Source organism: Dama dama, chromosome 32, assembly GCF_033118175.1.
Source record: "Dama dama isolate Ldn47 chromosome 32, ASM3311817v1, whole genome shotgun sequence".
In the NCBI taxonomy this organism is placed as follows: Eukaryota; Metazoa; Chordata; class Mammalia; order Artiodactyla; family Cervidae; genus Dama; species Dama dama.
In genome coordinates, this window is record NC_083712.1 from 10,508,838 (window position 1) to 10,530,955 (window position 22,118).

The 22,118-nt window shown below is 39.0% G+C and overlaps 1 protein-coding gene across 1 annotated transcript in view; it reads right to left on the reverse strand.

Annotated features, from left to right (window-relative positions):
• The window catches only part of CSMD1 (CUB and Sushi multiple domains 1), a 1,628,138-nt gene that overhangs the window by 641,614 nt on the left and 964,406 nt on the right, over positions 1-22,118 (reverse strand). Inside the window, exon 7 of the mRNA XM_061134533.1 lies at positions 9,413-9,490. Coding sequence (XP_060990516.1) covers positions 9,413-9,490 — 78 coding nt within the window. The remainder of the gene's footprint in view (positions 1-9,412; positions 9,491-22,118) is intronic.

A 22,118-nucleotide genomic window follows, 5' to 3' on the forward strand; every position in this document is an offset into this window, starting at 1 on the left:
AGAGGTGATGTGGAGGACACAGGACAGGTGCGCCAGTCTTTAGAGGGTCACCTGTGATGCAGGTAGGCATGAGTGCAACAGCCTCTTACTTGAACCTGCGTGCTTGAGTTCCCTGAATAACTGAATGAAGACGGGCATCTCCCCTCCTCCCTCAGTTGAAATAAACAGGCAGAAACCATGCTTCTTCTCACCTTTCCATGAACACACTAACTACTTCCCTTAAAATCAACATAAATTATCAGCATTATCACCATCTGATCAACATCAGTTCATTTATCTCTGAATTTCTTCTTCAGTGAGGCAGCGTCATCAATCTGGACTAACTGTTACCCTGAAAGCTGAAAATCAAGTTCAATTTTACAATTCTGTGGTTCTATGAAAGGACTTAATCTGAAAATATTTTCAGTATTCTCCTCACACCTTTAAAAATGTGTCTTAAATAAAATGATGAGGCTTAAGGAATGTGCATCTTTTCTGAATTCCCCTTGATGTTCTGAGTACTTCTTGGTTTTTAACTCCAGACTCCCCTATCTGTCTTTATATCAGGGCTAATTAATTTAACTGGCTGACTTAGTTGCCTTGTGTATAGAATGGAAGGTTTTAATTTAATTCATAAAGGAGCTACCATGATTAATTAGTTTAATCTTTAGAGCTTCTGACTGAAGTTACTCAGTAGCAAACATTTGATCATATAAGATAATTAAATTACTGTGAAATAGTAATAGCAATTTACCCACCTAACAGCTACTGAAATTATGTACCTGTGTTGACACACAAACACCAATAGTCCCACAATTCTCTACAGTTTCAGTGTTTTTTATCCAATCACATAGGAAGATTAAGTTATTTTACAAAATTTAATAAAAATGTGTGTGATGTTGGGCTTCTAAAAGGTAAGTGATGGAAATGCTAAAATATATACTGCTCTTTCAAGTCTGCTATAACCTGTAGGGTGTTTCCCATTCACTCTTTGAAATAAAAGACAAACCTGTAGTCATTTTGCACAGTGAGTGAATCCCTGTAGTTAACTGATTACGCTCTGTAACAATACGCTGAACCTGTTTATAAAGGATTTTACTTCCTACTGTGTTTACAGCACAACTGAACCAAGCTATATCTTGCCTCCCATATTTTAACAGATTATTTTTTTCTGGTTACTTAAGAAATTACATATGTAAATGACACGATAAATAATTGATGAACTGCCTAGCTTTGCTTCTAGTTACCAGTGATACCATTCTTCCCAATGTATCTAGATAGCAGTTCTCTTCCCAGCAAGATTTTCCTTGGCATTTTAAAAGATATTTTAGCTCCTGCAGTGACAAAGGCCTATTTAGAAACTGCAAGCATAATTTACTTACCTGATTTATGAAGCAATTTGTACAACCTACTATATTCATGCTAGATGGGAATGGATCTTTGTTAAGAAAACAAGGTTCTTTAATAATTGCAAAACTTCATATTGTTGCATTTTATGATGAAACAAAGCAGATAGGGGCAATTATCCTTTGTGTTTTATTAAACCTTGATAGAACTGTTAGAGGTTAATGGAGCTATTATTTTTTCCACTGTCAAAACCTGCTTTAAAGCAAGATCAAGAGCACTCAGTGCCAGAAATCCAGCACAGAGCACAGCAGATGCTCCTTGTTTTAGCAGTTTTACAAATCACTTTGGTCTACCACCATTCAAATAAATCACCCATTAATACTAGAGCAATAAAGTCCCCTGAAATCAAAACCTGATGATGGGTGACATTTCCAGCAATGTAGTAACAAGTTTAGTGACTATAAAAATATTATTATAAAACAAAATGTGTGCTTTTTTTTTTTTTGTAACTGGATAAAGCAAATCCTGTTAATTTTTGAAGACTATTCATGTGGGGATTCATAAAACAATAATGTATCCAGTTACCTGGGGAAGTGTGGTCTGATGAAAATGCTGGCTACAAGTTATTTCTAGAATAAAGTTTCCGAGGTGGAAACCACACAAAGCATCATCTACAGCTGATGAGATTGAGGGTCGTGGTGTGACTTCTGCTCCCTGAGAAGCCTGTCTTAGCAGCCCTATTAAGGGAGTCACTCGAGTTTCTTAACAGCCCCACTCCATTCTCCTCCCCTCATCCCATCTCCCTCATGACCACAGCCCTCTTCAAGCTCCAAATCCAGAGAAGCACCTGGAGAGTGGCAGGGCTGGCTTTCTCTGTGGTTCTTCAAATGTCCTTTCTGAAAGCCAGCATGTCCTAGTCATCAACTCAGTAACAAATGGATTCATCCAGCAGTGGCATAGTGGAAAATTAGACTGTTGTATTTTTTAACCTACTAGAGCACAGAATCCAGGCTGACAATGAGGCTTTACTACCAGACGCTGTCACCTTGTTACAAAAACTTGAAAAAGACTAATTCCTCAAGGTTTTAATGTTTCCTTCCATGCAGCAGGAATAGGGATTCTAAGACTATGGTATTTTATTTTAATTGACCAGTTATTTAATTAGTTGTGCCTCATTCATATACTACATATAATTTTGGTAATAAGAATGATTTTCTCTTAACCATTGCCAAGCACATGTCTATAAATGAGAGACTGGAGGGAATCAGTCACTGACAAGGTGCAATATAGAAAACAGGGTGTCTTGGAAAACATGGTGTCTTGACTTGCAAAGGACCTAATTTAATGTTGTTTAACATCCTGTCTATGGATTCTCATATTTTATGGGTTCACCCACTACTATTCTGAAAGCTAATAAATTTCTACTTTTATTCAATGCTCAATAAATGTTGTTATCTTTCTTATAATTCTCCTGGTCTGATAAACATTTACATGACTTGAATGACCAGGAGACTAATTTCCTCTAGGAAAAGAATGTATTTTGAATATCTCCATGACAGCTGTTTGTCTTTCCTCAAGGTTTTCCTGCTGAAGGCATGAAAATGACATGGAGCACAAAGACCCCACTGAAGAAGAGTATGATGTCATCTTGCCACGCTTCTTCAGGCCTCCACAGAACTAGGAAACTCAGCTGTTCAATGGGAAACTGTTTATTGAGCAACTGCTGTGTGCCTGAGCCTCTTTGCTGGGCACTTGGTAGGTATCAGTGAAGAAAGCAGACAAAAATATCTGCCTTCAAAGAGTCAGTATTCTAATAGGGCGATTAGAAGAGAGAGGAAGTAAATAATAATGTATATGTACTTAATATACTATTATACATTATATAATACATATGTTATATCATATTTAATATATTTATATATAATTTATATACAATGTAGAAGATGCATAATATATCAATATCATATTAATATATACTATTCCTCACATACACCTCCACATATAAATGCATATGCTAAATATGCACATATGACACATAAAAATAAGAATGATATGTATGATGTACGTGTGTGTATGTGCTCATTCATGTCCAACTCTTTGCAACTCTTAGGGTTGTAGCCCACTAAGCTCCTCTGTCCATGGGATTTCCAGGCAAGAATACTGGAGTGGAATGGCCATTCCCTTCTCCAGGGGATCTTCCCGACCCAGGGATTGAACCCACGTCTCCTGCACCGGCAGACAGATTTTTTACCACTGTGCTACTTGGAAGCCCATACGTATAACACACTGTCATAAATGATACAGAGAAAAGCAGAACAGGTAACCAGAGGGGTAATGTGATGCCCGGGCAAGGTGTGCAAATGTAGGCAGGGTGACCAGTGAGAGCCTAGGGAGAAGGTAAGTTCTGAGAAACGACGTGAAGGAAGGGAGAGATGAGGCGCCTTGAGGAGACCACCTCAGACTGAGGAGACAGAGCAACAAAGACTGAGGTGGGAGCTTTAAGAACTAGTCCCAAAGCCAGTGGACAAGGGCTGGGGGAGACCAGATGGGGAGCAGGGGTGAGGCAGCCCCACGGGTCTCTGTAAGGGACGTGGGCTCACGTGGGCAGTGACGGGAAAGCTTCAAAGGGTTCTGAGCAGAAGAGTGATGAGATTCCACAGATGTGTCCTCCCGATCACTCTGGATGAAGTGTGGGGGTCTCAACTGCAGGGAAATGGGCAGAGATAGGGATCTTGGGTGAGACCTGTGAGTAATGCATCTCAGAACAGTGGTGGTTTGGGGTGAAGTGATGTGGTTGGCTTCTGACGCAGCCGGGACAGCAGGCTGGCTGGTGTTCGGGGCAGGGATGGTGCCAGGCTCTGGGTCCTCAACAGGGGACCCAGAAAGAGTCCTCTGTGGCCTCTTTTCAGAGGGAAAAAGAAAAGTGGCCTCTTTTCAGAGGGAAAGAGAGGCTTAGTACACTTGCGAGTGCAAATGTTGGGTGGGCAGGTGGATGCACCAGTGTGGAAATGGAGAGAGAGGTCTGGGGCCATTTATCAGAGATGCTTCATTTTGCTCCGGCAGTGGATCACACTGAAACTGCTTTCCAAATGGTGACTATCATTGGGATGCTTTGCCTTTCCTTTATCTCTCGTTTTACCCCTATCAAAAAGGGATTAATGGTTTCTTTTTTATCCCATTCCTTAGCTTGCACTAATCCCTGTTTACAGAGAGAGGCTTGAAAGGAGAGTCTCTTTCTGGACGGAGTCCATTTTTTTGTGTGATTATGTTGCTAAGTTTAGAGGCTGATAGGAATGGAAGAAATTATGAAAGACAAGATTAACTCTTTTTTTTTTCTCATTTAGCACCCTGGAATGTAAGTAAAAATGGAATATTACATACTAATATATTCCATTTGCTCTTAAATTATCCCAAACATAAGCAGACAAAGACTGAACATAGTGATTTTAGTGATAAGTGGATAACACAGCGTGACCCAGCACAGCTAGGACGGTCATTTATAAGGGCGTGTTTTAGATAGTGGATTAATGAGCCACGCCATGTTAAGAAGCTAAATCAAACATTACATTGTTACAACTGCATCTTTAACTGTACAGTGTAGCTAAGGCATCGTTTACACTGCATTCCAAAAAATGGGACTACAAAACTCATAAAATGTGCCCTTCCAAATAACTGTGTCTGAGACAGAAGAGAAAGACAATATATTATAAAAGACAATATTTTATCAATTGCTTTTCATTAACAGGACTATTTGACAATTTTGAATAAATACCATTCTGTTTCACTTCAGGTATTTTTTTCAGAGGTGGAAGAAAATTGATTGCTCATGGAAACAAAGGCAATGAAATAAATGGCTTACAGTCAAAAGTAGAAGAATTTTAGGGTCATTTATTTCATAGTATGCTGTTGTTATTTTTTTCCAAGAGTTTATAACACAATGCATTATATTTTCCCATTTTTCCACCATGTTTCAATCAGCTTTACATTAAATAATGGCTCTGAACCAAATGTCCTATCCTGCTTGGGTATAAACTGTTGTAACTGCAGATGTTTAATACAAAGCATGTGCCATCAATTCTTCTGAGTGAGTTACAACAAATCAATATTGAATTTGTAAAGTCATTTGTCTTTAACTTTACACAGGGAGAACAATCTCTAGCTGAAAAATAACAACCAAGGCTTTTGTTTGTCCTTCTCCCTACAGAGTTTTACATTTTTGAGTTAGAAGGGCAGTAACGGTTTACCTACCCTCCTGACTCTCACACTTAGCGCTGCTAACATTGAATTCTGTAGACAAGAACGTCACGACGAAAAGGAAAAGGAAAGTAAGTCTACAGCTACCACCATGTAAAAAGGGAAGCAATTTAAGAATCCTTTGGTATCGAGAGCTTCCAACCCCAGAATGAAGAGGAGCCCCCGCCGTTATTCAGGGATGCAAAGCAGATGGGAAAGAGCTGACTGAGTTATCCCAGGTAACCTTCTTACTGTGTGCTGCCCAGTTATGCTGGGATCCTTTAAAGCTTTAATTAACTAGACACTTAGAGTATTCTTCAGAATTAATACCTTGATTATCTTTGGGGTTTCCTGAAAACACCATTAATGAATAATAAATGAAATTGATGAAAAACTAAATTTGTAAGTCATTTCACTCTAAGAGATGATGTAGAAAATGGCCCTTACTATATAGATGAATTGATATATCTACATAGCCTTTCAGGTCACTCCACCTTACACAGTTAAATTGATTCATGTTAAGGATTAGAGTGAATTGCTGAGGTTTCATTGGTAACATGAAGTCAGGGCAGGATGGAGGAACAAATTGACTTAGTGATTCCAGGGCAAAATCCACAAATGATTCATCAGATTTCATTGAGAGGCATAAAAGAGAAAATATGTAGGGCTTTTGCTCCACAACATGGATATTTGTCCTTCTTCATTTATTTAATCATCAAATACTTGCTAAGTGCTTGTTAGCTTGGGTTATATTCCATTTAATATATGTTCCATGGTGTGTGTGTGTGTGTGTGCGCGCGTGTGTCTGCATGCACGTGTGTGTGCGTGCATGTGCTTGTGTGTGCATGTGTGCAGGCGCATGTGTGCACGCATGTGCATGTGTGCGTGCATGTGCGTGCACGTGTGTTTGTGTGTGTGCATGCATGTGTGTGTGCATGTATGTGTGTACATGTGTGTGTGTGTGAGTTGCTAAGTCATGCTCGACTCTGTAACCCTATGTACTATAGCCCACCAGGGTCCTCTGTCTATGGGGCTTCCCAGGAGAGAATACTGGACTGGGTTGCCACTCCCTTTTCCAGGGGATCTTCTCGAACCTGTATCTCCTGCATTGGCAGGTGGATTCTTTACCACTGAGCCACCCCAGAACCCCACTGTGTATGCACAACCATTTCTTGAGCAAACTCTGAGAGACAGTATAGGACAGAGAAGCCTGGCAAGTCACCGTCTGTGGGGTTGCAAAGAATCGGACACGACTCAGCAACTGAACAGCAAAAACAAATACTGCTCCTTTACCTTTTCATATGTCAGCATTTAGGTTTTTTCTATGTGTTGGCTATTGCAAACAGTGATGAAGGGGGGATAGATTGGGAGGTCTGAATTGACTCATACACATTACTATATTTAAAATAGGTAACCAACAAAGGCCTACTGTATGGACCAGGGAACTCTGCACAAAAAGGAAAAGAATTCGAAAAAAATAAATCCATGTATATGCATAATGTGATCACTTTGGTCTAAACCTGACACTAACACAATATTGTCAGTTGACTATACTCTAATACAAAGTAAGCATTCAGAGTAAGAGGACAGCTGCTCTTGTCAGTCACTCCTGTCGTTCTGCAGTGAAACTAGCTCTGCACCAGTGACGGGCAGCAGATTCAGGCTTTGATCGGGGAGGGGGTGGTCAAAGGATAATCACACAGCCTTGCTGTCCCATTTTTTACTCTGTGAAGAGTCTCGGGAAGAAGACAGACTCATAAACAAAAACATCCAGGTAGAAAGAAAACTATCAAAACAGAGGTCCACACAGATGAGGTGGACCAACAGTTAACCATAGCTGTCAGACCCTGTGCTAAGCATTTCTGTATTTCCTTACATCCTTTCCCAACCCTCAGGGGGGAGGAATTGAGGTCCAGAGCGAGCTATGTTCTCTGTGCCCAAGAGGGCTGTATACTTAGATTTAATCTCAAGAACATCAGAGGCTGTTGTCTCCAAGAAAAATCCCACACTCAGGGTAAACCACAAGTGAAGAAAAGTGAAAGTGAAGTGTTAGTCCCTTAGTCATGTCTGATTCTTTTAATCCCTTAGCCTGCCAGGCTCCTCTGTCTATGTAATTCTCCAGGCAAGAATACTGGAGTGGGTTGCCATTCCCTTCTCCAGGGGATCTTCCTGATCCAGCGATCAAACCTGGGTCTCTAGGATTGCCGGCAGATTCTTCACCCTCTGAGCCACCAGGGAAGCCCAGAAATATAGAGACCATCGTTTATTGAATGACTTGAAAAAATAATGAGACAAGTACCAAAGACACCACATTTAATATAAATACTGAATGTAAATAAATAGAGAATCTGTATATAAGTGAATTAATAAGAGTGTCAGCAACTAGCATGCCTGCAGCAAGGCTCACTGTATCTATAAAAAACATGCATCACCTTCATGCGCCCCCTTCCACCCCATCACGATGGGAAGGGCGTCACTGCTTTCTAGGAAAAAATTGTGTCCTGGATGGGGCTTTAGGGGCTCTGTGTCCTGGGCTCACCTCCTGTGAGGAGTCAAACTATTTCCTAAGATCTTAGAAAACAAGGTCAATGCTCTGGGTCCTACCTCCTCCTCTGGCAAGTAAGATCCAGGTTGTTTGAATTCTTGGCTGACCTACAATGTACAATCATTCCTTCTTCTCTTTACATACAGCACATTCCTAATGGGTGTGGTTGCAGAATGCCCACTCCCTGCCCTATCCTGGAACAGGCAGTTATAAACACCATGCTTCATCTACTCAACAAGAATCATTACCATTTTACTTTTATAAATGAGGCAACTTGGATTTGAATACAATCAACACTCTCACAGCTATTGAATCCTTGTCTCTCCAGCTTCAAAGTCTGTGTCCTCTTTTCTCAGAAGCACTTAATTTAGTTTCCTCAGCCACACCTTCCGCATGAATAACATATTACCATTTATTACAAGGCTGATCTTAGAAGGCTTGCAGTTTCCTCAATTCTTCATTTCCTCTAATGATTAATTTTCAAGTCTAACAAAAAATGTGGTGTAATACTATTGGGAGAAAGGACGGAATGCTTTCTAATACCAATGAGTTATGACTCATTTATCAATTTGTATTCAGATAAGAACCCAGACATACTTATTTTCTTTTTCACAAAAAAAGCTCCTGCTTAAACGTGGCACTAAGAGATACATTTGATGTCTGCCTGTTCTGGTCTCAGACCTCATGTTGATTTGATGGAAGGGTTCACTCAATACATAGTTCTATGTTCCTATGGACTGCTTCTGCAAGGTTTTTATTCATTAAAAAAAAAAATCAACCTCAAAATAATTATAAACACCACATCCACCATTTTAGGAAACACTCTGAACTGAAAACTAACAACAGCAAAACACTAAACCTTTATTTTGAAATAAGTACTTGCTTTCTTCTTGTCCTCCAGTAGTTTTATTAATTCACTAAACCCAGTGCAATTTGAATAATACTACCCATAATTATCAAAAAGGGAGTATACACTTGAGTATACACTAGAATGGAAAGACAAGCTGGGATCTAAACACCTGAGGGTGGAACAGCTACTTAACAGAGAACTCTGGAAGGTCCAGTCTCAGACCGTGGCCCATGAGGGCAGAGGGCACAGGCGGAGTGAGATACACTTAGAATTAAGATGAACACATGCTCTCTCCAAATAGAGTGAAGTTAGTACAGACTCTCTCTCCCAGAAAACATTTTCGAAGGTAGGAGAGCAGAACGAGATGCAGTGGGGAAGGCAGTTTAGAGAAGCACTTCTCCAGAAGTGCTCCCCTCTAATGGACACATCCATCCTCATACAGAGAGAGGGTGACTTACAGACAGAGTTCTTATGGCTGCTGTCCTTGCTGGGCATCACCTTGACTCCTCTTGACTTCAATTCAATCGCCTTTTTCACTGGAAGAAACAAAAACGTTATTAGCTAAGACTTGGAGCAATATCGTGAAACTGCATTTTATCTTCACAGCATCTCCAGTCATAACTGCTTTCTTACCAACCCCTTGAATATGGGACATGTTCTAAGGGGTGAATGATGCAAACTAAACCAAGTACAAGAGCTTGTGAATAATTAATGCAAGGCTATCCGCCAGCAAGATCGTATCTTATAATCACAGTGTTAGAAGCAAAAATAATATGTGGTGAGATTATCGTCTACATCCAAACCTGCTTACCACCACTTTCTAATCCTGTTACATTCATGAAAAATTTTGAGGACAGATAAAAGGTATTTACTTATTCATCTAGTCATTTAATCACTCAAAATTTAACAAATATTCATTGGTGGGGAGCTAGTATGAGGAAATTCTGTTCTGAGTGCTTGGAATAAAATGTTAAATAAAAGGACATCAGTACTTCTAGACTCTCAAACCTATAGGCAATATAAAAATACATGTATGGTATTGATTTCTAAAATTATGGTCCTCAACTGTAAATATTTCTTGATTTTTCTAAGTCCTACATCAAATATTTTAAGAAATTCTACTTCTCTGGTCATTTCTGGGGGGAAAAATGTGGGAAGTCATTTGTGGGAAGAAACTAGAAAGTGAAATTTTAATATGAAATAATTTGCTTTAAACATCAAATGTATTCTATTAAAATCAAAAAATAGCAAATATTTATGATTTACATGCTTACATATGATTTACATATATGGACCTAGAGTACCATGAAACTCTGGGTTCAAATCTTTGCTCACAACCTGGTATCTATGTTGCCTGTGTAAGTTAACTCAGAGCCTGTCAATTTATCTGTAAAAGGGGTGTGATGGTTAGTTTATACGTCAACTTGACTGGGGCACAGAGTGCCCAGTTATCTTGTCAGATGTTTTCCTGGATGTTTCTGTGAAGGGGGTTTTGGGAAGAGAGTAAATATTCAATCCTTAGACTGAGTAGAGCAGCTTGCCCCTCTCCAGGTGGCTGGGCCTCATCTAATCAGCTGAAGATCTGAACAGAACACAAAACTGACACTGTCCTGAGCAGAGGAGAATTCTTCCTGCCTGACTGCTTCGTCCTGGGTTATGCTCCTTGCTTTGGAGCCAATTCATAACCATTGCACAAGCATAATGGCAAGCTGGTATTGAAAGTTTAAGTGAAAGTTGTTCAGTTGTGTCTGATTCTTTCCGAACCAATGCACTATACAGTCCATGGAATTCTCCAGGCCAGAATATTGGAGTGGATAGCCTTTCCCTTCCCCAGGGGATCTTTTCAACCCAGGGCTTGAACATGGGTCTCCTGTATTGCAGGTGGGTTATTTACCAGCTAAGCCACAGGAGAAGCCCAGGAACACTGGAGTGGGTAGCCGATCCCTTCTTCAGTGGATCTTCAAAACCGAGGGATTAAACTGGAGTCTCCTGCATTACAGGCAGATTCTTTACCAACTGACCTATCAGGGAAGCCCAAGCAGGTATTATTTCTACCTAAAAGACCATTGGATTATTTTTCAAAATATTTTTCCTAATTTTTATTTTTTTAAATTATGAAAGCATAGTAACACATTTGCAGGAGACTTGGAAAATACAGAACAAAATTACAGACAGTTCTGCTATATACTACAATTATTTTTTTCAGTAGATAAATTAAGATGTTTAGTTGGAGTTTCTATATCAAACTCTCAAAAATTAGTAGTATGAAAACAGAGAGAAGTAGAAGGATGCAGTAGACCTGAAAAGCATTATGAACCAATTCAACATGATTAAGATTCATGCAATGTCCACACAACACCAGGGTATGAATTCTATTCAAGCTCCCATATATTATAAACCAGGAGATACTGAAACATATCTAGACATTAAAAAAAAGGTCTAAACATTTCACGGTCTAAAGGTATTGAAATCAAGCACTCTGTTCTCTTATCACTGTGGAACTATGTGAGAAATCAGTACATCATGAGAAATGCTGGGCTGGAGGAAACACAAGCTGGAATCAAGATTGAAGGGAGAAATATCAATAACCTCAGATATGCAGATGACACCACCCTTATGACAGAAAGCAAAGAAGAACTAAAGAGCCTCTTGATGAAAGTGAAAGAGGAGACTAAAACTAAGATCATGGCATCCGGTTCCATCACTTCAGGGCAAACAGATGGGGAAACAGTGGAAACAGTGACAGATTTTATTTTTGGGGGCTCCAAAATGACTGCAGATGGTGACAGCAGCCATGTAATTAAAACACACTTGCTCCTTGGAAGAAAAGTTATGACCAACCTAGACAGCATATTAAAAAGCAGAGACATTACTTTGCCAACAAAGGTCCATCTAGTCAAAGTTATGGTTTTTCCAGTAGTCGTGTATGGATGTGAGAGTTGGACTATAAATAAAGCTGAGCGCCGAAGAATTGGTGCTTTTGAACTGTGGTGTTGGAGAAGACTCTTGAGAGTCCGTTGGACTGCAAGGAGATCAAACCAGTCAATCCTAAAGGAAATCAGTCCTGAATATTTATTGGAAGGACTGATGCTGAAGCTGAAACTCCAATACTTCGGCCACCTGATGCGAACAACTGACTCATTGGAAAAGACCCTGATGCTAGGAAAGATTTAGGCAGGAAGAGAAGGGGATGACAAAGGATGAGATGGTTGGATGGCATCATCAACTCAGTGGACATGAGTTTGAGCAAGCTTTGGAAGTTGGCAATGGAAAGGGAGGCCTGGCATGCTGCAGTCCTTGGGGTTGCAAAGAGTTGGACATGACTGAGCGACTGAACTGAACTGATGTTAGAAATCAGTATCAAAGGATATTTGAAGAGATCCCACATATTTTCAAGTGCTGTGTGACATTTATCAAGAGAGATCTTCGACTTAGCCATTGAAAGCCTCAAGAAGGTTAAAAGAGTGAAAAAACACAGAAGATGATTACAGAGAAGAAAGCATTTAAATGAGAAATTAATGTCAAAGATACTTAAAGTATCCTTGATTTTTTAAAAATATTATTTGCATGATCTCTTTGTTTCCATGACTCTGCATGTTTAGCTGAACCCAGGAGTGATGAGTGGAATGTTCCCTTCTTGACATAATACAACAGGGTCTGGCCTTGGATTTTGAATTACGGTACCATTCATCTAGTCGTGTGGCCTGACAAAACATTCAAATGTTGTATATGTGGGTTGTCAAATCTTTGCCCATGAGCATGAGTTCTTACCTATGCTTTTTTAACAGGGGACATCAGAACGGTGAAGGGACTTTATGCACCTTGGGGAGCTCACTGAGGAAGTCAGGCCTGTGTGGTAATGTGGTTCTAACCGATCATTCTGACCAGTGCCATGGCTAGACCGTGGGGCTCCTGGAGTGGACAGCACTCCCGGCGGACATGGGGAGCTCCCCACTGATGGCCCCGCATGGAAGGAGTGGCCAGAGGTGGCTGCTTGCTGCCAGCCCCCTCAGGTGTCCCTCAGGGACATACAGCTGGGGGCCATGTCTTCAGGGACAGATCATGTCAGGGACCACCCTACTGTCCCTGGGAGGGGGTACTCCATCCCCACGGGCTGGTGTACATTTCCAGAACTATTCCCAAGGGCCCTGGCGTCAATGAGACCGTCTGGATGAACCCTGGTGCAGCCCCTGTCTCCCTCCACCCCTGCTGCTCCGGCTCCTCCCGTCCACAGGGGTCACCCCACAGGGTGCTCCCCGGTGGGCATCCCCACCTCCCAGTCCACTCAGGACACCCTTCCAGAGAACCATTCCTCTCCCTGCTCCCTCCACGTCTGTGTCCTGGTGACAGACAACACAGCAAACGGAAGCCACATCAGGAACCCACTGTCCCTGCAGAGGAGTCATGGTCTCCGCATCAGGTCTCCCCAGAGCACGGCTTTGCTCTGAACCAGCCTGCCTTTGCTCTGAACCAGCGTGCCTTGATGTCTCTCCCATGACACCAAACTTCTATGCTGAAACAACTCTATCTTGAAGTTACTCAGGAGAGAGAAGACAAATGCGCAATAAGTAACGAATGTGGCAATCGATGCAAGATAATAAAGAGCAGAAAACTCAAAGCAAATGTCACCCAAAATAAACAGATAAAACAAACAGGACTTGAGGCTTTCAGAAAACAAAAAAAGAAAAAAGAAAAATGAGTAACCTTCAGGGTGCAATAATAGTATCTGAACATTTAAGTTTTAGCAAGAGTCTAATAAATTTCGTAATTTTGCAAGTAACTGTATGTAGCTGAGTGAAGCTAGGGAATTCACCAGGGAAGTTTTTTGAAAAAAAATTTTTTTTTCTCAGTATGATGGGGCTATACTGCTGTACTCGCTCCCCTCCTCTGATTTCTGGCTGGTTTTAATACATCCTCTTACTGGACAGCAATGTTGTAAAGAAAAGGAAGAGACCCTCTTCAAAGGGTCTCTCCCCTCATTACCCCCTGAGGCCCCTCCCGTCATCCACCCAGAGTCCTCCTCCCTCCCTAGGCTTCAGGGCTGGGGAAAGAGATTTCCACTTTCACGGAAAGCAGCAGCCGTGAGGAAGAGGGTAGCAAAGGCAGACAGTTGCCTCCTCAGAAAGACCAGTGACCCAGAACAAATTTCCCCGTTGCCCTGCTCTTTCCCATGAGTGCCTAGATAACTGGTTCTCAAAACTTGGAAAGAGTGATAAAACACTCTTTCTGAGTCATAAAAATGCTAAGTTACTAAACACAGAGGCAGAAGTCATTGAGAAACCTCACAAACTATGGAGGAAACTGTTTCACATGAATATATCAACTGCTGACAAATCTAAATAAACCAGGTTTGGAATTAAAAATATAAGCCCTGTTTATTGGTCATATTATTAATTCAGAGCATTATTGTAATTTTACTAAAATTTCTTCAGGCTAAAAAATCCCATCTAAGTGGCATATCAAAAGAATATTCACTATCATTAATAGCAATAATAGTGAAATCCTTGGAAATGCTTTGTATTGCAAGAGCTCACTATACACACAAACACACTTTCATATTTATGTTATATATTATCTAATTTGTATGTTATATTTACATATATATACATTATATACTATATACTTATATGTAAATGTTTACATATATTATATGTATTATTATTGCATACTTTATATTGCATATAAATTTTACACATTTACTATATAAAGTAGAGTCTAAAATACTTATGTATATAAAATACAAAAATTAATATATTGAGCTTTCTTATTGTTAGAAATCTTCTTATCTAATATTTGCCTTATAATTATTTAATCAAAGCTTTCTATTACATTTGGTAAGCAATTACAGTCCATAAACTATTAATCTTTTATATTTACATTGTCTTTTTATATTATCATGTTAGTAGCTATGACATTTCATACTCCATTATTTATGTTAACATCTTCTTCTCTTTTTTTGGCAGTTGTTATTTTTTGTTTGTTTTCCATCAAACCTCAGCATGAATCAGCCATAGGTATACATAGATCCCCTCCCTTCTGAACCTCCCTCCTGTCTCCCTCCCCATCCCACCCCTCTAGGCTGATACAGAGCCCCTGTTTGAGTTTCTTGAGCCATACAGCAAATTCCCGTTGGCTATCTATTTTACATATGGTAATGTAAGTTTCCATGTTACTCTTTCCATACATCTCACCCTCTCCTCCCCTCTCCCCATGTCCGTAAGTCTATTCTCTATGTCTGTTTCTCCACTGCTGCCCTGTAAATAAATTTTTCAGTACCATTTTTCTAGATTCCATATATATCAATATAATATGATATTTTTTCTTTCTGACATACTTCACTCTGTATAATAGGTCCTAGGGTCATCCACCTCATTAGAACTGACTCAAATGCATTCCTTTTTTATGGCTGAGTAATATTCCATTGTGCATATGTACTACAAATTATTTATCCATTCATCTGTCGATGGACATCTAGGTTGCTTCCACATTCTAGCTATTGTAAATAGTGCTGCAATGAACAATGGGATGCATGTGTCCCTTTCAATTTTGGTTTCCTCAGGGTATATACCAAGGAGTGGGATGGCTGGGTCATACGGTGGTTTTATTGCTAGTTTTTTTAAGGAATCTCCATACCATCTACCATTGTGACTGTATCAATTTACATTCCCAGCAACAGTGCAAGAGCATGCCCTTTTCTCCACACCCTCTCCAGCATTTATTGTTTGTAGACTTTTTGATTATGGCCATATTGACTGGACTGAGGTGATATCTCATCGTAGTTTTGATTTGCATTTCTCTAATAATGAAAGAGGAGAGTGAAAAAGTTGGCTTAAAGCTCAACATTCAGAAAACTAAGATCATGGCATCTGGTCCCATCACTTCATGGGAAATAGATGGGGAAACAGTGGAAACAGTGACAGATTTTATTTTTCTGGGCTTCAGAATCACTGCAGATGGTGATTGCAGCCATGAAATTAAAAGACGCTTACTCCTTGGAAGGAAAGTTATGACCAACCTCGACAGCATATTTAAAAGCAGAGACGTTACTTTGCCGACAAAGGTCCATCTAGTCAAGGCTATGGTTTTTCCAGTGGTCACGCATGGATGTCAGAGTTGGATTGTGAAGAAAGCTGAGCGTCAAAGAATTGATGCTTTTGAACTGTGGTGTTGGAGAAGACTCTTGAGAGTCCCTTGGACTGCAAGGAGATCCAACCAGTCCATCCTAAAGCAGATCAGTCCTTGGTGTTCATTGGAAGGACTGATGCTAAAGCTGAAACTCCAATACTTTGGCCACTTGACGTGAACAGCTGACTCACTGGAAAAAACCCTGATGCTGGGAAGGATTGAGGGCAGGAGGAGAAGGGGATGACAGAGGATGAGAAGGTTGGATGGCATCACCGACTCAATGGACATCAGTTTGGATGGACTCTGGGAGTTGGTGATGGACAGGGAGGCCTGGCGTGCTGGGATTCATCGGGTTGCAAAGAGTTGGACATGACTGAGCGACTGAACTGAACTGAATAATGAGCAATGTTGAGCATATTTCCATGTGTTTGTTAGCCTTCTGTCTTTCTTCCTTGGAGAAAAGTCTGTTTAGGTCTTGCTCCCACTTTTATATCAGGTTGCTGTTTTTCTGATATTGAGCTGTATGAGCTGTCTGTATATTTTGGAAATTAACCCTTTGTCAGTTGTTTCATTTGCTATTTTTTCTCCCATTCTGAAACTTGTCTTTTCACCTTGCTTATAGCTTCCTTTGCTGTGCCACAGCTTTTAAGTTTAATCAGTCCTACTTGTTTACTTTTATTTTTATTTCCATTACTCTATGAGGTGGGTCATAGAGGATCTGGCTTTGATTTATGTCATTGAGTGTCCTGCCTATGTTTTCCTTTAAGAGTTTTATAGTTTCTGGTCTTAGGAAGTGTTATAGTTTCATTCTTTTACATGTAGCTGTCCAGTTTTTCCAGCACCATTTATTGAAGAGGCTGTCTTTGCCCCATTATATATTCTCACCTCCTTTGTCAAAAATAAGGTACCCAGAGGTGCATGGGTTTATTTCTGGGCTTTCTATCTTGTTCCATTGGTCTATATTTCCGTTTTTGTGCCAGTACCATACTGTTCTGATGACTGTAGCTTTGTAGTAAAATCTGAAGTCAGGAAGGTTGATTCCTCCAGCTCCATTCTTCTTTCTCAAGACTGCTTGGGCTATTTGGGGTCTTTTGTGTTTCCGTATGAATTGTGAAATTCTTTGTTCTAGCTCTGTGAAAAATGCCATTGGTAATTTGATAGGCATGGCTTTGACTCTGTAGAATGCATTTGGTAGTATAGTCATTTTCACAATATTGAGTCTTCCTACCCAGGAACAAGGAATATCTCTCCATCTGTTTATGTTGTCTTTGAATCTTTCATGATTGTCTTATAATTTTCTGTGTACAGCTCTTTTGTCTCCTTAGGTAAGTTTATTCCTAGATATTTAATTTTCTTTGTTGCAATGGTGATTAATTTCTCTTTCTGATTTTTCATTGTTAGTATACAGAAATGCAAGTGATTTCTGTGTATTGATTTTATATCCTGCAACTTTGCTAAATTCACTGATTAGCTCTAGTAATTTTCTGATACTATCTTTAGGGTTTTCTATGTATAGTATCATGTCATCTGCAAACAGTGAGAGCTTTACTTCTTCTTTTCCAATCTGAATTCCTTTTATTCTTTTTTCTGCTCTGATTACTGTAGCTAGGACTTGCAGAACAATGTTGAATAGCAGTGGTGAAAGTGCACACCCTTATCTTGTTCCTCATCTTAGGGTGAATGCTTTCAGTTTTTCACCACTGAGAATAATGTTTGCTGTAGGCTTATCATATATGGCCTTTACTATGTTGAGGTAGGTTCCTTCTATGCCCTATGCCCATTTTTGGAAGAGTTTTAATCATAAATGGGGGCTGAATTTTGTCAAAGGCTTTTTCTGCATCTATAGAGATTATCATATGATTTTTATCTTTCAATTTGTTAATATGGTGTATCATATTGATTGATTTGCATATATTGAAGAACACTTGCATTCATGGAATAAACCCAACTTGATCATGGTATATGAGCTTTTAGATGTGTTGCTGAATTCTGTTTGTTAAAATTTTGTTGAGTATTTTTGCATCTATGTTCATCAGTAATATTGGCCTATAGTTTTTCTTTTTTGTGTTGTCTTTGTCTGGTTTTGGTATCAGGGTGATGGTGGCCTCATAGAATGAGTTTGGAAGTGTTCCTTCCTCTACAATTTTTTGAAAGAGTTTTAGAAGGATACGCATTCTCTCTTCTCTAAATATTTGATGGAATTCTCCTGTGAAGCATTCTGGTCCTGGGCTTTTGTTTTCTGGGAGTTTCTTGATCACAGCTTCAATTTCAGTGCTTGTAATTGGGCTATTCATAATTTCTATTTCTTCCAGGTTCAGTCTTGGAAAATGGAACTTTTCTAAGAACCTGTCCATTTCTTCTAGGTTATCCATTTTATTGCCATATAGTTTTTCATAAAAGTCTCTTATAATCTTTTGTATTTCTGCATTGTTTGCTGTAACCTCTCCTTTTTCATTTCTAATTTTGTTTATTTGATTCTTCCCTCTTTTTTTCTTGATGAGTCTGGCTAAAGGCTTGTCAATTTTGTTTATCTTCTCAAAGAACCAGCTTTTAGATTTATAAATCATTACTTTTTTTTCATTTATTTCTCCCTGAATCTTTATGATTTATTTCCTTCTGCTAATTTTTTTGTTGTTGTTGTTGTTCTTCTTCTTTTTCCACTTGTTTTAAGTGTAAATTTAGGTTGTTTATTCAATGTTTTTCTTGTTTCTTGAGGTAGGATTGTATTGCTCTAAACTTCCCTCTTAGAACTGCTTTTGCTGCATCCCATAGGTTTTAAGTTGTCATGTTTTCATGTCATTTGTTTCCAGAATTTTTTTTAATTTCCCATTTCTTCAGTAACATGTTGGTTATTTAGAAATGTGTGGTTTAATCTCCATGTGTTTGTGTTTCTTATAGTTTTTCTCATTTAATTGATATCTAGTCTCATAGCATTGTGACCAGAGAAGATGTTTTGATATAATTTCAATTTTCTTAAATTTACTGAGGTTTGATTTGTGACTGAAGATGTGGTCTATCTTGGAGAATGTTCCATGTACACTTGAGAAGTGTATTCTTCTGCATTTGGATGGAATGTCCTGAAGATATCAATGAGATCCATCTCATCTAACGTGCCATTTAAGACTTGTGTTTCCTTATTAATTTTCTGTTTTGATGATCTGTCCATTGGTGTGAATGGGGTATTAAAGTTTTACTATTATTGTGTTGCTGTCAATTTCTCCTTTTATGTCTGTTAGTGTTTGTCTTATGTATTGAGGTGCTCCTATGTTGGGCGTGTAGATTTTTGCAATTGTTTTGTCTTCCTCTTGGATTGATCCCTTGATCATTATGTAGTGTCCTTCCTTATCTATTGCAGTTTTCTTTATTTTAAGGTCTGTTTTGTCTGAAATGAGGATTGCTACTCCAGCTTTCTTATGCTTCCCATTTACATGGAATATATTTTTCCATCCTCTCACTCTCAGTCTATTTGTGTCTTTACGTCTGAAGTGGGTTTCTTATAGACAGCATTTATGTGGGTCTTGTTTTTGTATCCATTCAGCTCCATTCAGCCAGTCTGTGTCTTTTGGGTGGAGCATTTAATCTATTTACATGTAAAGTAACTATTGATATATATGTTCCTATTGCCATTTTCTTAACTGTTTGGGGTTGATTTTGTAGATCTTTTTCTTCTCTTGTATTTCTTGACTATTTAAGTCCCTTTAACATTTGTTGTAAAGCTGGTTTGGTGGTACTGAATTCTCTTAACTTTTGCTTGTCTGAAAAGCTTTTTATTTCTCCATCAATTTTAAAGGAGATCCTTGCCAGGTACAGTAATCTTGGTGGTAGATTTTTTTTTCCATTTCAATACTTTAAATATATCCTTCCATTCCCTTCATGACTGTAGAGTTTCTGCTGAAAGATCAGCTGTTAGCATGTGGGGTTTCCCATGTATATTACTTGTTGCTTCTCCCTTGCTGCTTTTAATATTCTTTCTTTGTGTTTAGTCTTTGTTAGTTTGATTAGTATGTGTCTTGGCGTGTTTCTCCTTGGGTTTATCCTGTATGGGACACTTTGTGCCTCATGGACTTGATTGACCATTTCCTTTGCCATGTTGGGGAAATTTTCAACTATAATCTCTTCAAAAATTTTCTCATTACCCTTTCTTTTTCTCTTCTTCTTCTGGGATCCCTATAATTTGAATGTGGTGTGTTTGATATTGTCCCAGAGGTCTCTGATACTATCCTCAGTTCTTGGCATTCTTCTACTTTATTCTGCTCTTCAGAAGTTATTTCCACCATTTTACATTCCAACTCTCTGATTTGTTCTTTTGTTTCAGATATTCTGCTATTGATTCTTTCTAGAGTATTTTTAATTTCAATAATTGTTTTGTTTACCTCTGTATGTTTATTCTTTAATTCTTCTAGGTCTTTGTTCATGGATTCTTGCATTTTCTCCATTCTGTTTTCAAGGTTTTTGATCATCTTTACTGTCATTATTCTGAATTCTTTTTCAGGTAATTTGCCTATTTCCTCTTCATTTATTTGAACTTCTGTGTTTCTAGTTTGTTCCTTAATTTGTGTAGTATTTCTCTGCCTTTTCACTATTGTTTTTTAACTTATTGTATTTGAGGTCTCCTTTTCCCTGGCTTCAAGGTTGAATTCTTCTTTTTTTTGGTTTCTCCCCTCTTAAGGTTGGTCCAGTGATTTGTGTAAGCTTCCTATAGGGTGAGATTTGTGCTGAGTTTTTGTTTGTTTGCTTGTTTTTCCTCTGATGGGCAAGGCTGAGTGAGGTGGTAATCCTGTCTGCTGCTGATTAGGTTTGTATTTTTATTTTGTTTGTTGTTTAGATGAGGTGTCCTGTACAGGGTGCTACTGGTGGTTGGGTGATGCTGGGTCTTGTATTCAAGTGGTTTCCTTTGTGTGAGTTCTCACTATTTGATACTCCTTAGGGTTAATTCTGTGGTAGTCTAGGGTCTTAGAGTCAGTGCTCCCACTTCAAAAGCTCAGGGCTTGATCTCTGTGGTTCCCTCACACTGACCAGCTTGAGCAACTTGGTTCAGTTCTCCCCATACCCTGCCAGTCTTGGGTCCTTCCAACTACATGAAGTTTCTGCAGGCTTGTGGGGGTCCAAGATCCAGGGATGGGGTTCTCAGATTTCAGTGGTCACCACCACCAAGAGGAGAGCTGATAACTCACAGAGCTCCCAGGCCAGCTCCACCCTCCTTAGCTTGGCATTTATTACTTGGGACTTTCAGAGAAGAGTTCTTTGTTTAAACTTCAATCAGAGATCTTTAGGAACTGCAGCATACATTTTTACTTTGCTTATTAACTCAAGGACTTTCTTTACGAACCCTCCCGAGCCAGTTCTCAAGAACAGTCCTGCTCGGTGTCCTTGGAGCCAATAGAACAGGACTGAGTTTGCTTCAGAAGCAAAGAAAGCTTTGTTCTCTGACAGAAGAATGGCGAGGCATCAGCTCACATTCTAGAGCACATGCTCTTCAGGGCCTTCACTTATTCTTGAATTGGGAAAATTAGGAGTTTTTCAGAAAAATATTCTTGGTTTATGGGCTGACTAGAAAATTTTTTTGTTTTCCTTTATTATTGGGGAAGAATCTAAACTTTTGGATTATCTCAGAGATTTCTGTTAATCTTTTTATTCTGAAGAGAAAAATAAGTGATTTAAAAATAATATATTTTGTGGAATCCCAGTGGTTTGCATTCTTTCACTTGCTGTAAGGCTCACTTTTTTCCTTAAGCATTCATACCATGATATTTTAGAAACACTTTCAAAATATTAATCTCCTTCATTAATATATCCAATTATATCACCCTTTACCCAAACTGTTTCACATTTCTTCATTAGATTTTATGTTTTATATTAAGGAAGTATCATCAAAATTCAAATCACTTTGCATTTTAAACACATTTTTAAAAACTATATCAAAGTATCACTATAGTTAAATAACTTAATTACTAAATATCTGAATCTGGATCCATTTTCCTATTCTCTGTTAATTATTATAAATGCAAAGTTCATGTTGATACTGATAAAAATCTGTAT